This window comes from Eubalaena glacialis, chromosome 5 (assembly GCF_028564815.1).
Source record: "Eubalaena glacialis isolate mEubGla1 chromosome 5, mEubGla1.1.hap2.+ XY, whole genome shotgun sequence".
Classification (NCBI taxonomy): Eukaryota; Metazoa; Chordata; class Mammalia; order Artiodactyla; family Balaenidae; genus Eubalaena; species Eubalaena glacialis.
Window position 1 is genome coordinate 86,366,896 of NC_083720.1, and position 12,920 is coordinate 86,379,815.

Sequence of the window (12,920 nt, forward strand, 5' to 3'; positions counted from 1 at the left end):
TCTTAAATTTGATTTGCCAACCCCCAGTTCTCCATGTTTGTGTAGTGTTTCCTGTCTTCTTTTATAAATGACCTTCTCATTGGTCTTTGCAGCTTAGTGGGGCAGGTTAGAACGAGAAGGTGGAAGTGCCATGTACTGCATGTTTTTGTGATCAGAAAGCTGCCTTGGAAGAAGAAGAAGAGGAAGAAAAATAAAAAAGGTTTACCAGAAACAGGGAAATGGATTTGTCAAAGTCATGTTTGGCTATCATGAACACTAAAATAAATCATAAAATAAAAGGAAAAATTCCATATTTGTGGCTCAGATGTTGAATTTGAAATGAGGGAAAATGGATGCTTCTCACAGTAAGTGATAAAACAGACTCAAATTTCTCAATGCTAACTCAAGAAGGTTGAAATCTGGTGAAATACTATATTGGAAGATTAAACATTATGCCTGTTTTAGGGGAAATGGTAATAGAATATAACAGGCTCCATCATACTCTTTCTTCAAACTGGTGAAAGTTAGCATCACCAAATGTCCATGGGTTTCCTTACTTGTGCATGCCATTGTGGGTGGATCAGAATCCCTCCTGAAATAATCCTTTTCACAGACACAAGAGGTTGAAGCTTCCTCATGGGTATAACTGTGAGGTGGACATTTGCTGCAGCTCTGGCTGTGAGGTGAGGCTTTGAAGAACCCAGGTCTGCACACTGTCAAAAGAAATAAGAGACTAAGCTTTTCCCTGGAACAGATGCAGTGTTTGTTTTGTGAATAATGTCATTATTTTGACTAGTATACACAGATTACATATGACACCATCTTTTCATTATTTTCAAAATTTTTTCATCTGTTTCTGAATCATAAATAACAGGCTATTCATTCAGATAATTAAATATTTATTTTAAGTATTTAAATTAAACATGTTTGGAATAGATATATTTTTAATGATTTTTATGCTACAGGAGCTTATAAGAAATTATATTATAAAAGGTAAATACTCATATGTATTTAAAACTGAAGAAGTGCTTTGAGTATAATTTTCAATTATGCTATTATTAATACAACTTATGTTGAAGAAATACAAAATTTCCACTATGCTCAGAGAATGGCAATGTACACAGTAGTTACTTAAAATTTTGTTGTTGAATTAATAAATAAACCAATTAGTAGGTGCTAAAACCTTCATAAAATTCTGTTAGAATGGAGAGAATGCATGATTGAGCTGGTATATCATTCACATTATTATTATTTTTATTATTTTTTTTTAAACATCTTTATTGAAGTATAATTGCTTTACAATGGTGTGTTAGTTTCTGCTTTATAACAAAGTGAATCAGTTATACATATACATATGTTCCCATATCTCTTCCTTCTTGCATCTCCCTCCCTCCCACCCTCCCTATCCCACCCCTCTAGGTGGTCACAAAGCACCGAGCTGATCTCCCTGTGCTATGTGGCTGCTCCCCACTAGCTATCTATTTTACATTTGGTAGTGTATATATGTCCATTACACTCTCTCACCATGTCACATCTCACCCCTCCCCCTCCCCATATCCTCAAGTCCATTCTCTAGTAGGTCTGTGTCTTTATTCCCGTCTTGCCACTAGGTTCTTCATGACCTTTTTTTTTTTTTTTCCCTTAGATTCCATATATATGTGTTAGCATACTGTATTTCTTTTTCTCTTTCTGACTTACTTCACTCTGTATGACAGACTCTAACTCCATCCACCTCATTACAAATACCTCCATTTCATTTCTTTTTATGGCTGAGTAATATTCCATTGTATATATGTGCCACATCTTCTTTATCCATTCATCCGATGATGGACACCTAGGTTGCTTCCATGTCCTGGCTATTGTAAACAGAGCTGCAATGAATATTTTGGTACATGACTCTTTCTGAACTATGGTTTTCTCAGGGTATATGCCCAGTAGTGGGATTGCTGGGTCATATGGTAGTTCTATTTTTAGTTTTTTAAGGAACCTCCATATTGTTCTCCATAGTGGCTGTATCAATTTACATTCCCACCAACAGTGCAAGAGGGTTCCCTTTTCTCCACACCCTCTCCAGCATTTATTGTTTCTAGATTTTTTCATGATGGCCATTCTGACCGGTGTGAGATGATACCTCATTGTAGTTTTGATTTGCATTTCTCTAATGATTAATGATGTTGAGCATTCTTTCATGTGTCTGTTGGCAATCTGTATATCTTCTTTGGAGAAATGTCTGTTTAGGTCTTCTGCCCATTTTTGGATTGGGTTGTTTGGTTTTTTGTTATTGAGCTGCTTGTAAATCTTGGAGATTAATCCTTTGTCAGTTGCTTCATTTGCAAATATTTTCTCCAATTCTGAGGGTTGTCTTTTCATCTTGTTTATGGTTTCCTTTGCTGTGCAAAAGCTTTGAAGTTTCATTAGGTCCCATTTGTTTATTTGTGTTTTTATTTACATTTCTCTAGGAGCTGGGACAAAAAGGATCTTGCCGTGATTTATGTCATAGAGTGTTCTGCCTATGTTTTCCTCTAAGAGTTTGATAGTGTCTGGCCTTACACTTAGGTCTTTAATCCATTTTGAGTTTGTTTTTGTGTATGGTGTCAGGGAGTGTTCAAATTTCATACTTTTACATGTATCTGTCCAATTTTACCAGCACCACTTATTGAAGAGGCTGTCTTTTCTCCACTGTATATGCTTGCCTCCTTTATCAAAGATAAGGTGACCATATGTGTGTGGGTTTATCTCTGGGCTTTCTATCCTGTTCCACTGATCTATATTTCTGTTTTTGTGCCAGTACCAAACTGTCTTGATTACTGTAGCTTTGTAATATAGTCTGAAGTCAGGGAGCCTGATTCCTCCAGCTCCATTTTTCGTTCTCAAGATTGCTTTGGCTATTCGGGGTCTTTTGTGTTTCCATACAAATTGTGAAATTTTTTGTTCTAGTTCTGTGAAAAATGCCAGTGGTAGTTTGATAGGGATTGCATTGAATCTGTAGATTGCTTTGGGTAGTAGAGTCATTTTCACAATGTTGATTCTTCCAATCCAAGAACATGGTATATCTCTCCATCTATTTGTATCATCTTTAATTTCTTTCATCAGTGTCCTATAATTTTCTGCATACAGGTCTTTTGTCTCCTTAGGTAGGTTTATTCCTAGATATTTTATTCTTTTTGTTGCAATGGTAAACGGGAGTGTTTTCTTAATTTCACTTTCAGATGTTTCATCATTAGTATATAGGAATGCAAGAGATTTCTGTGCATTAATTTTGTATCCTGCTACTTTACCAAATTCATTGATTAGCTCTAGTAGTTTTCTGGTAGCATCTTTAGGATTCTCTATGTATAGTATCATGTCATCTGCAAACAGTGACAGCTTTACTTCTTCTTTTCTGATTTGGATTCCTTTTATTTCTTTTTCTTCTCTGTTTGCTGTGGCTAACACTTCCAAAACTATGTTGAATAATAGTGGTGAGAGTGGGCAACCTTGTCTTGTTCCTGATCTTAGTGGAAATGGTTTCAGTTTTTCACCATTGAGGACAATGTTGGCTGTGGGTTTGCCATATATGGCCTTTATTATGTTGAGGAAAGTTCCCTCTATGCCTACTTTCTGCAGGGCTTTTATCATAAATGGGTGTTGAATTTTGTCGAAAGCTTTCTCTGCATCTATTGAGATGATCATATGGTTTTTCTCCCTCAATTTGTTAATATGATGTATCACGTTGATTGATATGCGTATATTGAAGAATCCTTGCATTCCTGGAATAAACCCCACTTGATCATGGTGTATAATCCTTTTAATGTGCTGTTGGATTCTGTTTGCTAGTATTTTGTTGAGGATTTTTGCATCTATGTTCATCAGTGATATTGGCCTGTAGTTTTCTTTCTTTGTGACATCTTTGTCTGGTTTTGGTATCAGGGTGATGGTGGCCTCGTAGAATGAGTTGGGGAGTGTTCCTCCCTCTGCAATATTTTGGAAGAGTTTGAGAAGGATAGGTGTTAGCTCTTCTCTAAATGTTTGATAGAATTCGCCTGTGAAGCCATCTGGTCCTGGGCTTTTGTGTGTTGGAAGATTTTTAATCACAGTTTCAATTTCAGTGCTTGTGATTGGTCTGTTCATATTTTCTATTTCTTCCTGGTTCAGTCTCGGCAGGTTGTGCATTTCTAAGAATCTGTCCATTTCTTCCAGGTTGTCCATTTTATTGGCATAGAGTTGCTTGTAGTAATCTCTCACGATCGTTTGTATTTCTGCAGTGTCAGTGGTTACTTCTCCTTTTTCATTTCTAATTCTATTGATTTGAGTCTTCTCCCTTTTTCTCTTGATGAGTCTGGCTAATGGTTTATCAATTTTGTTTATCTTCTCAAAGAACCAGCTTTTAGTTTCATTGATTTTTGCTATTGTTTCCTTCATTTCTTTTTCATTTATTTCTGATCTGATCTTTATGATTTCTTTCCTTCTGCTAGCTTTGGGGTTTTTTTGTTCTTCTTTCTCTAATTGCTTCAGGTGCAAGGTTAGGTTGTTTATTCGAGATGTTTCCTGTCTCTTGAGGTAGGCTTGTATTGCTATAAACTTCCCTCTTAGAACTGCTTTTGCTGCATCCCATAGGTTTTGGGTCGTCTTGTCCCCATTGTCATTTGTTTCTAGGTATTTTTTGATTTCCCCTTTGATTTCTTCAGTGATCACTTCGTTATTAAGTAGTGTATTGTGTAGCCTCCATGTGTTTGTATTTTTTACAGATCTTTTCCTGTAATTGATATCTAGTCTCATAGCGTTGTGGTCGGAAAAGATACTTGATACGATTTCAATTTTCTTAAATTTACCAAGGCTTGATTTGTGACCCAAGATATGATCTAGCCTAGAGAATGTTCCATGAGCACTTGAGAAAAATGTGTATTCTGTTGTTTTTGGGTGGAATGTCCTATAAATATCAATTAAGTCCATCTTGTTTAATGTATCATTTAAAGCTTGTGTTTCCTTATTTATTTTCATTTTGGATGATCTGTCCATTGATGAAAGTGGGGTGTTAAAGTCCCCTACTATGATTGTGTTGCTGTCGATTTCCCCTTTTATGGCTGTTAGTATTTGCCTTATGTATTGAGGTGCTCCTATGTTGGGTGCATAAATATTTACAATTGTTATACCTTCCTCTTGGATTGATCCCTTGATCATTATATAGTGTCCTTCTGTGTCTCTTGTAATAGTCTTTATTTTAAAGTCTATTTTGTCTGATATGAGAATTGCTACTCCAGCTTTCTTTTGATTTCCATTTGCATGGAATATCTTTTTCCATCCCCTCACTTTCAGTCTGTATGTGTCTCTAGGTCTGAAGTGGGTCTCTTGTAGACAGCATATATATGGGTCTTGTTTTTGTATCCATTCAGCCAGTCTGTGTCTTTTGGTGGGAGCATTTAATCCATTTACATTTAAGGTAATTATCGATATGTATTTTCCTATTCCCATTTTCCTAAATGTTTTGGGGTTGTTATTGTAGGTGTTTTCCTTCTCTTGTGTTTCTTGCCTAGAGAAGTTCCTTTAACATTTGTTGTAAAGCTGGTTTGGTGGTGCTGAACTCTCTCAGCTTTTGCTTGTCTGTAAAGGTTTTAATTTCTCCATCAAATCTGAATGAGATCCTTGCTGGGTAGAGTAACCTTGGTTGTAGGTTTTTCTCCTTCATCACTTTAAGTATATCCTGCCACTCCCTTCTGGCTTGCAGAGTTTCTGCTGAAAGATCAGCTGTTAACCTTATGGGGATTCCCTTGTGTGTTATTTGTTGTTTTTCCCTTGCTGCTTTTAATATGTTTTCTTTATATTTAATTTTTGATAGTTTGATTAATATGTGTCTTGGCGTGTTTCTCCTTGGATTTATCCTGTATGGAATTCTCTGTGCTTCCAGGACTTGATTAACTATTTCCTTTCCCATATTAGGGAAGTTTTCAACTATAATCTCTTCAAATATTTTCTCAGTCCCTTTCTTTTTCTCTTCTTCTTCTGGGACCCCTATGATTCGAATGTTGGTGCGTTTAATGTTGTCCCAGAGGTCTCTGAGACTGTCCTCAGTTCTTTTCATTCTTTTTTCTTTATTCTGGTCTGCAGTAGTTATTTCCACTATTTTATCTTCCAGGTCACTTATCCGTTCTTCTGCCTCAGTTATTCTGCTATTGATCCTGTCTAGAGTATTTTTTATTTCATTTATTGTGTTTTTCATCGTTGCTTGGTTCCTCTTTAGTTCTTCTACGTCCTTGTTAAATGTTTCTTGCATTTTGTCTATTCTATTTCCAAGATTTTGGATCATCTTTTCTATCATTATTCTGAATTCTTTTTCAGGTAGACCGCCTATTTCCTCTTCATTTGTTAGGTCTGGTGTGTTTTGACCCTGCTCCTTCACCTGCTGTGCGTTTTTTTGTCTTCTCATTTTGCTTATCTTACTGTGTTTGGGGACTCCTTTTCACAGGCTGCAGGTTCGTAGTTCCCGTTGTTTTTGGTATCTGTCCCCAGTGGCTAAGGTTGGTTCCATGGGTTGTGTAGGCTTCCTCGTGGAGGGGACTAGTGCCTGTGTTCTGGTGGATGAGGCTGGATCTTGTCTTTCTGGTGGGCACGTCCACGCCTGGTGGTGTGTTTTGGGGTGTCTGTGGCCTTATTATGATTTTAGGCAGCCCCTCTGTTAATGGATGGGGCTGTGTTCCTGTCTTGCTAGTTGTTTGGCATAGGGTGTCCAGCACTGTAGCTTGCTGGTCGTTGAGTGAAGCTGGGTCTTAATGTTGAGATGGAGATCTCTGAGAGATTTTTGCCATTTGGTATTACGTGGAGCTGGGAGGTCTCTTGTGGACCAGTGTCCTGAAGTTGGCTCTCCCACCTCAGAGGCACAGCCCTGATGCCTGGCTGGAGCACCAAGAGCCTTTCATCCACACGGCTCAGAATAAAAGGGAGAAGAAATAGAAGGAAAGAAAGAAAGAGGATAAAATAAAATAAAATAAAGCTATTATAATAAAAAATAAGAAAAAAATTATTAAGAATAAATTTATTAAGAAAAATTTTTTTTTAATTTTTAAAAATAGATTTATTAATTTTTTATAATAAAAAATAAGGAAAAAATTATTAAGAAAAAAATTTATTAAGAAAAAATTTTTTTAATTTTTTAAAATAAAAAATATGAAGAAACTTATTAAGAAATTTTTTAAAATTTTTTAAAGATAGAAAATAAGAAAAAAATTATTAAGAAAACATTTATTGGGGAAAAAAATTTTTTTAAGTTAAAAAAAAAAAAAAAAAACGGACAGACCTAACCCTAGGACTAACGGTGAGAGCAAAGCTATACAGACAAAATCTCACCCAGAAGCATACACATATACACTCACAAAAAAAGGAAAAGAGGAAAAATTAATATATCCTGCTCCCAAAGTCCACCTCCTAAATTTGGAATGATTCATTGTCTATTCAGGTATTCAACAGATGCAGGCACATCAAGTTGTTTGTGGAGCTTTAATCCGCTGCTTCTGAGGCTGCTGGGAGAGATTTCCCTTTCTCTTTGTTCCTACAGCTCCCGGGGTTCAGCTTTGGATTTGGACCCGCCTCTGCATGTAGGTTGCCTGAGGGCGTCTGTTCCCCGCCCAGACAGAACGGGGTTAAAGGAGCAGCTGATTCGGGGGCTCTGGCTCAGTCAGGCCGGGGGGAGGGAGCGGTACGGAGGAGGCGGGGCGAGCCTGCGGCGGCAGAAGCTGGCGTGACGTTGCAGCAGCCTGAGGCGTGCCGTGCGTTCTCCCAGGGAAGTTGTCCCCGGATCATGGGAGCGTGGCAGTGGCGGGCTGCACTGGCTCCCGGGAGGGGCGGTGTGGAGAGTGACCTGGGCTCGCCCACAGGCTTTTTGGTGGTGGCAGCAGCAGCCTTAGCGTCTCATGCCCGTCTCTGGGGTCCGCGCTGATAACCGCAGCTCGCGCCCGTCTCTGGGGTCCACGCTGATAGCCACGGCTCGCGCCCGCCTCTGGGGTCCGCGCTGATAGCCCCGGCTCGCGCCCGCCTCTGGGGTCCGCGCTGATAGCCGCGGCTCGCGCCCCTCTCTGGAGTTCGTTTAAGCAGCGCTCTGAATCCCCTCTCCTCGCGCGCCGCGAAAGAAAGAGGCAAGAAAAAGTCTCTTGCCTCTTCGGCAGCTGCAGACTTTTTCTCGGGCTCCCTCCTGGTTAGCTGTGGTGCGCTAGCCCCTTCAGGCTGTGTTCACGCCACCAACCCCAGTCCTCTCCCTGCGATCCCACTGAAGCCCAAGCCTCAGCTCCCAGCCCCTGCCCGCCCCGGCGGGTGAGCAGACAAGCCTCTCGGGCTGGTGAGTGCTGCTCGGCGCCGAGCATCTGTGCGGGAATCTCTCCTCTTTGCCCTCCGCACCCCTGTGGCTGCGCTCTCCTCCGTGGCTCTGAAGCTTCCCCCCTCTGCCACCCTCAGTCTCTGCCCGCGAAGGGGCTTCCTAGTGTGTGGAAACCTTTCCTCCTTCACAGCTCCCTCCCACTGGTGCAGGTCCCATCCCTATTCTTTTGTCTCTGTTATTTCTTTTTTCTTTTGCCCTACCCAAGTACGTGGGGATTTTCTTGCCTTTTGGGAGGTCTGACGTCTTCTGCCAGCGTTCAGTGGGTGTTCTGTAGGAGCAGTTCCACGTGTAGATGTATTTCTACTGTATCTGTGGGAAGGAAGGTGATCTCCACGTCTTACTCTTCCGCCATCTTGCCCAGACCCCTATGGCCATGTATTTAATCTTCCATAAGAAGTTCTTCATAAGATCCCCAAAGATGATTTCCCGTAGTCCTGTGATAATTTCATAGCCACCTCCTGTTGCTACGGTGTGGAGCTCGACTGTTGTGAGCCTCGGCTTCAAACGCCAGAGACGCCAATCATCCCCACCTGAGCAGGTGTGGCTCTCTCCACATTATTATTAATTCACATTATTATTATTATTATATTGATTCCAGGAGGAGTCAGATTTTAGGCATTTGTTTTACATTTTACTCCATTTTAGAACTTTTCGTTGAGATCCTTACTGATTCAACATGCATCTATTCTAATATCAGTCATGTTTATACTATAAAAATTATGATGCTCTACAAAGGGGAAAAATTGTGCCTTATTGAATTTTCCATTCACAGTACTTATCGCAGTGTTTGACCACAGAAGGTGTTCATGTATTGTTATGTAATGCACACATGAGTAAATGGCATGGCACGAAAAATGTAACTGAACTACTTAGAATCACATGAAGAAAATGTTCTCCGATATTTTTCTTAAGTTGGTGGTCAGGTAAGTAAATGCTAACTTTATTAGTTAGCATTACTATTAGTAAATGCTATTAGTAAATGCTAATAAAGTAAGTCTCTTTATTCTGTAGATTCCCTAGACTTTTGTATCTTTCTTTCTTCTTAATGGGTAATAAAGCCAAACTTCAATATTCCAATTGCCCATTATGGACAAAGTGAAGACCATCAAACTGATGGTTTGATTACTTTTTAGAGCTTAGTTAACATAAAGCTAATCAACCATCTATGGTTTTTCATATTTTGAAAACTCACTATTTATACTTAAGAGCATTTATTCAAGTATCAATGAACATTTGCTAAGCTTAAAGGTAAACTTGTATTTCAAAGGAATTTTTTGATAGACATAATGAATTGGGGCCAATTTTCATGTGCTATAAATGATCTGGGGTTTTAGTAATCCATGCTAAGGCTTTCTGCCATCCCTATGAATAATCAGGAATTGACAAAAATGAGAAGGTACTTTTTCAGTAGATCTAATTATAGCTATAGTAAAGCCTTAATGCTCTTATAAGTTCAGAGCGAATGTGAATGTATTTGAAAGATAAGAAGAGCTTTTTGATAATATTAGGGACATTCTTGTAGTTAAATGATTAGGAGAAGATTTAAAATATTATTTTTCTTATAATAGGATTGCTGTAGCAACCAGTACCATTCTTAGCTAAGTTACCCAATTTTTCTTCTTTTATCCTTTTTAGTAAAACCATTCTCACTTCAAACACGATTTGCTCTCAAAGACATGAACTGTCCATCTACATATTCTGCATATTTGGAACTCATTTATCACTCATGAAACAAAAGTCATTTCTTTTTAATGAGTGCCTTTTAATTTAATAACTTTATATGATATCACATATTACACTATTTTTCAACCCTCCATGGGAACTTTGGAAATAGGAAACAATATAAATGTAAGTAAAAAGTAGATAAATGTATCTTTCTATTCAGTAGTTGAACAAAATGCTTTCAGCAGGTGGTGGGCCCGAAAGTTTCCTTGCTACTGGGTTATGAAGGTAAAAAAGATAGTCACGGCCCTGCCTTTATGAGTCTTAAAGGTACTGTAGGAATAATTATAAATATGATTATTCTAGGAAAGAGAAAGAGCTTGGGAGTGAATATGGATACAATTTAGACTGGGATGTCAAAGAAGACTTCCCTCAGGAAGCAGAGCCACTGCTGAGCCGTGAAAGATTAGGAAAATGGTCCAATTTGAGGAGGAGTACTGCAGTTCCTTAGAGGGTAAAGTCTTTTCAAAGGACCAAAAGAGGAGGAGGACCAATAGGGATATGAAAAACACTAAAATATTGATCAGGGAGATAGTAGGAATAAAGAGGAAGAGATGAAGTTAGGGAAGAGGACACCAGCTCAGAAACACCTTATGGTTTCTATTATTTGGGACTTTTATTTAACGGGTAAAAACAGGTCATTACAATGTTTTAAGCATGGAAATAATAAGATCAAAGTAGTGTTCAAGAGATCATTTCACTCTAACACGTGCAATGGATTGGAAAGGAACATGGTTGGAGGCATTTGGCCTTTTTGTTTCTGTTGCATTGGTCCGAAAATGGACAAGAGTGGATCCGATGGTGATAGATAAGAGTAGGTAAATTCAGGAGATGAATATGAGGTAAAATCAACAAGATTTCATGATACATTTAATTGATCAGATGCATGAGTGATAAATCTTAAGAATGACTCTAAGGTGCTTGGCTTAAACTGCACTGGCAATACTGGTACCATTTTCTCAGAGAACACTAGATCTGAAATGTATTGGGGGAAGATAATGATTATGTTTAAAGCATTATTTAATTTGAGGTGGCTAAAGAAATCCAAATAGAGGTATAGAGAGGAAAACTGTAGGGTTTAATGTTGTCCAAGAAAAATATCACAAAACCGTAATTATCCATTGCCTTCAAATCATGGCCCTAAATCCAAGTGAGACATGCAATGCTGCTACACAATCTTAGTATTATTTTCTTAGTTAACTTCAGTTCCCACTATCGAAAGGATTATATTGTAGCTTTTCCTCTTTCTTCTAAGTCCTTACAAGCTCTGTTCCTTTGTGACTCTCATGGTATATTTGTGTGTGCACGCTGAGAAAATAGAAGTCATCAGAGAGGAACTTTCTTATTTTCCTACCACCAAATCTCCAAACCTATATGCACCTTTCTTCCTGTTAAAATGGAAATGTCTTTGCTCTTATCAAATAAAAATTTATTTGAATTAGGAACTGTAACTCTCTGAGAGTAATCTTCCAAGTGTCTACTATCCCTTTTACATACTCAGGGGCACTTTCAATCAATCTCTCTCTCTCTGTCTCTCTCTCTGTCTCTGTCTCTCCCGCTCACTCCCTCTCTCTCTCCCCCTTTCCCTCCCTCCTGTAGTCATTAACAGGAGCCTGATACAATTTCCAGAACTCATCAATGGAAACAAAGTGAAGCAAAACAAAACACATAACAACAACAAAACTATCAATCTCGCATGACCCCATTTCTCCCCATGGGAAAAGCTACCAAGCAGTTTGGTCTCCATGCAGAACACAATTTCTTAAATTATTTTTCCATACATGCATATCCACCTCCTCATTTTAAGTCATATGTTGACACACTCCACTGCACTGCCACTGCTTTTATTAAGAATGTAGCCTACTTGTTGCCATACTTCTCCACAGCATTTGATCATGTCCTCTTTTTGGAAACTCCAGTTAATTTTCCTACAAAATGCTAGCATAGCCTACAAGTTTCCACACAATATTTAAGAAACCCTTTAAATGTGACCTCCTTCCACACTCACTATCTCCATTCATACTAACCTACTTGGAATTGCCAGCACTTGAGAAACTCTTTTATCTGCCTCTGAATATTGCAGGAAAAGCATTCCAGGCCAAAAGACAAGAAATGTAAATTGGGGGGGGGGGGAGGTAAAAAAGATTGTAGTTCATGATAAACTTGGATTTAATCTGAACACATTTGGAAGACTCTGTGTGTATTATTATTATTTTTTTTGAGGACATTCTTTCTGTTAAGCACTGTGGCAGGGAATATTTGTACTGTGGTGAGAAAATAAAAATTATACTCTATACCCTGAAGCTACGATATATTTGGGAAACAGAAAATAAATAATAGTCAAATAAAGTAAAATTTACTTTTTACATTTTAATCATGACAATATTCAACAAAAATTATTTAGGTAAGCAGTAAAATTTCTCTAAATTCCAACTTGATATAGTTCTTTCAAAATAAAGGAAGCTTCTGGAGCAAAGCTGTTTCACATGACACGTCACCTAAATATTTGAAAATACTATGCAAGTCCACTCAAGTTGGACAAGAAACAGGAGAAAAAAATGCATCCTTTATGTTAACATGTTTCATAAGATTATCTTAGCAGTCCTCTGGAGGCACAGAAACTATTTTTAATAATTCTTATTCTGTCCATGCTTCAAGTTTCATTTTAAGTGCTACCTTTTTTTTCTATGATGCTTGTGCTAAATCCATGATTACATATTCTTTCCTTACACATCCTTTAGCACTTTGAACCATTCGTTTAGCGTCTCTTTTATGGTAGATAGAAAATATTTTGCCAAAATTCTATGTGTATGAATTCTCATCTACTCCCAACTCATATAAACATTCTGGAGAATGGAAACTGTCCATTTGATTT

At 38.2% G+C, this 12,920-nt stretch overlaps 1 protein-coding gene across 5 annotated transcripts in view; it reads right to left on the minus strand.

Annotated features, from left to right (window-relative positions):
- EPHA5 (EPH receptor A5) overlaps positions 1-12,920 on the minus strand; it is a 336,719-nt gene that overhangs the window by 181,771 nt on the left and 142,028 nt on the right. For all 5 annotated transcript variants that reach the window (XM_061191418.1, XM_061191415.1, XM_061191417.1 and 2 more), the window contains exon 4: positions 537-692. In XM_061191418.1, coding sequence (XP_061047401.1) covers positions 537-692 — 156 coding nt within the window. The remainder of the gene's footprint in view (positions 1-536; positions 693-12,920) is intronic.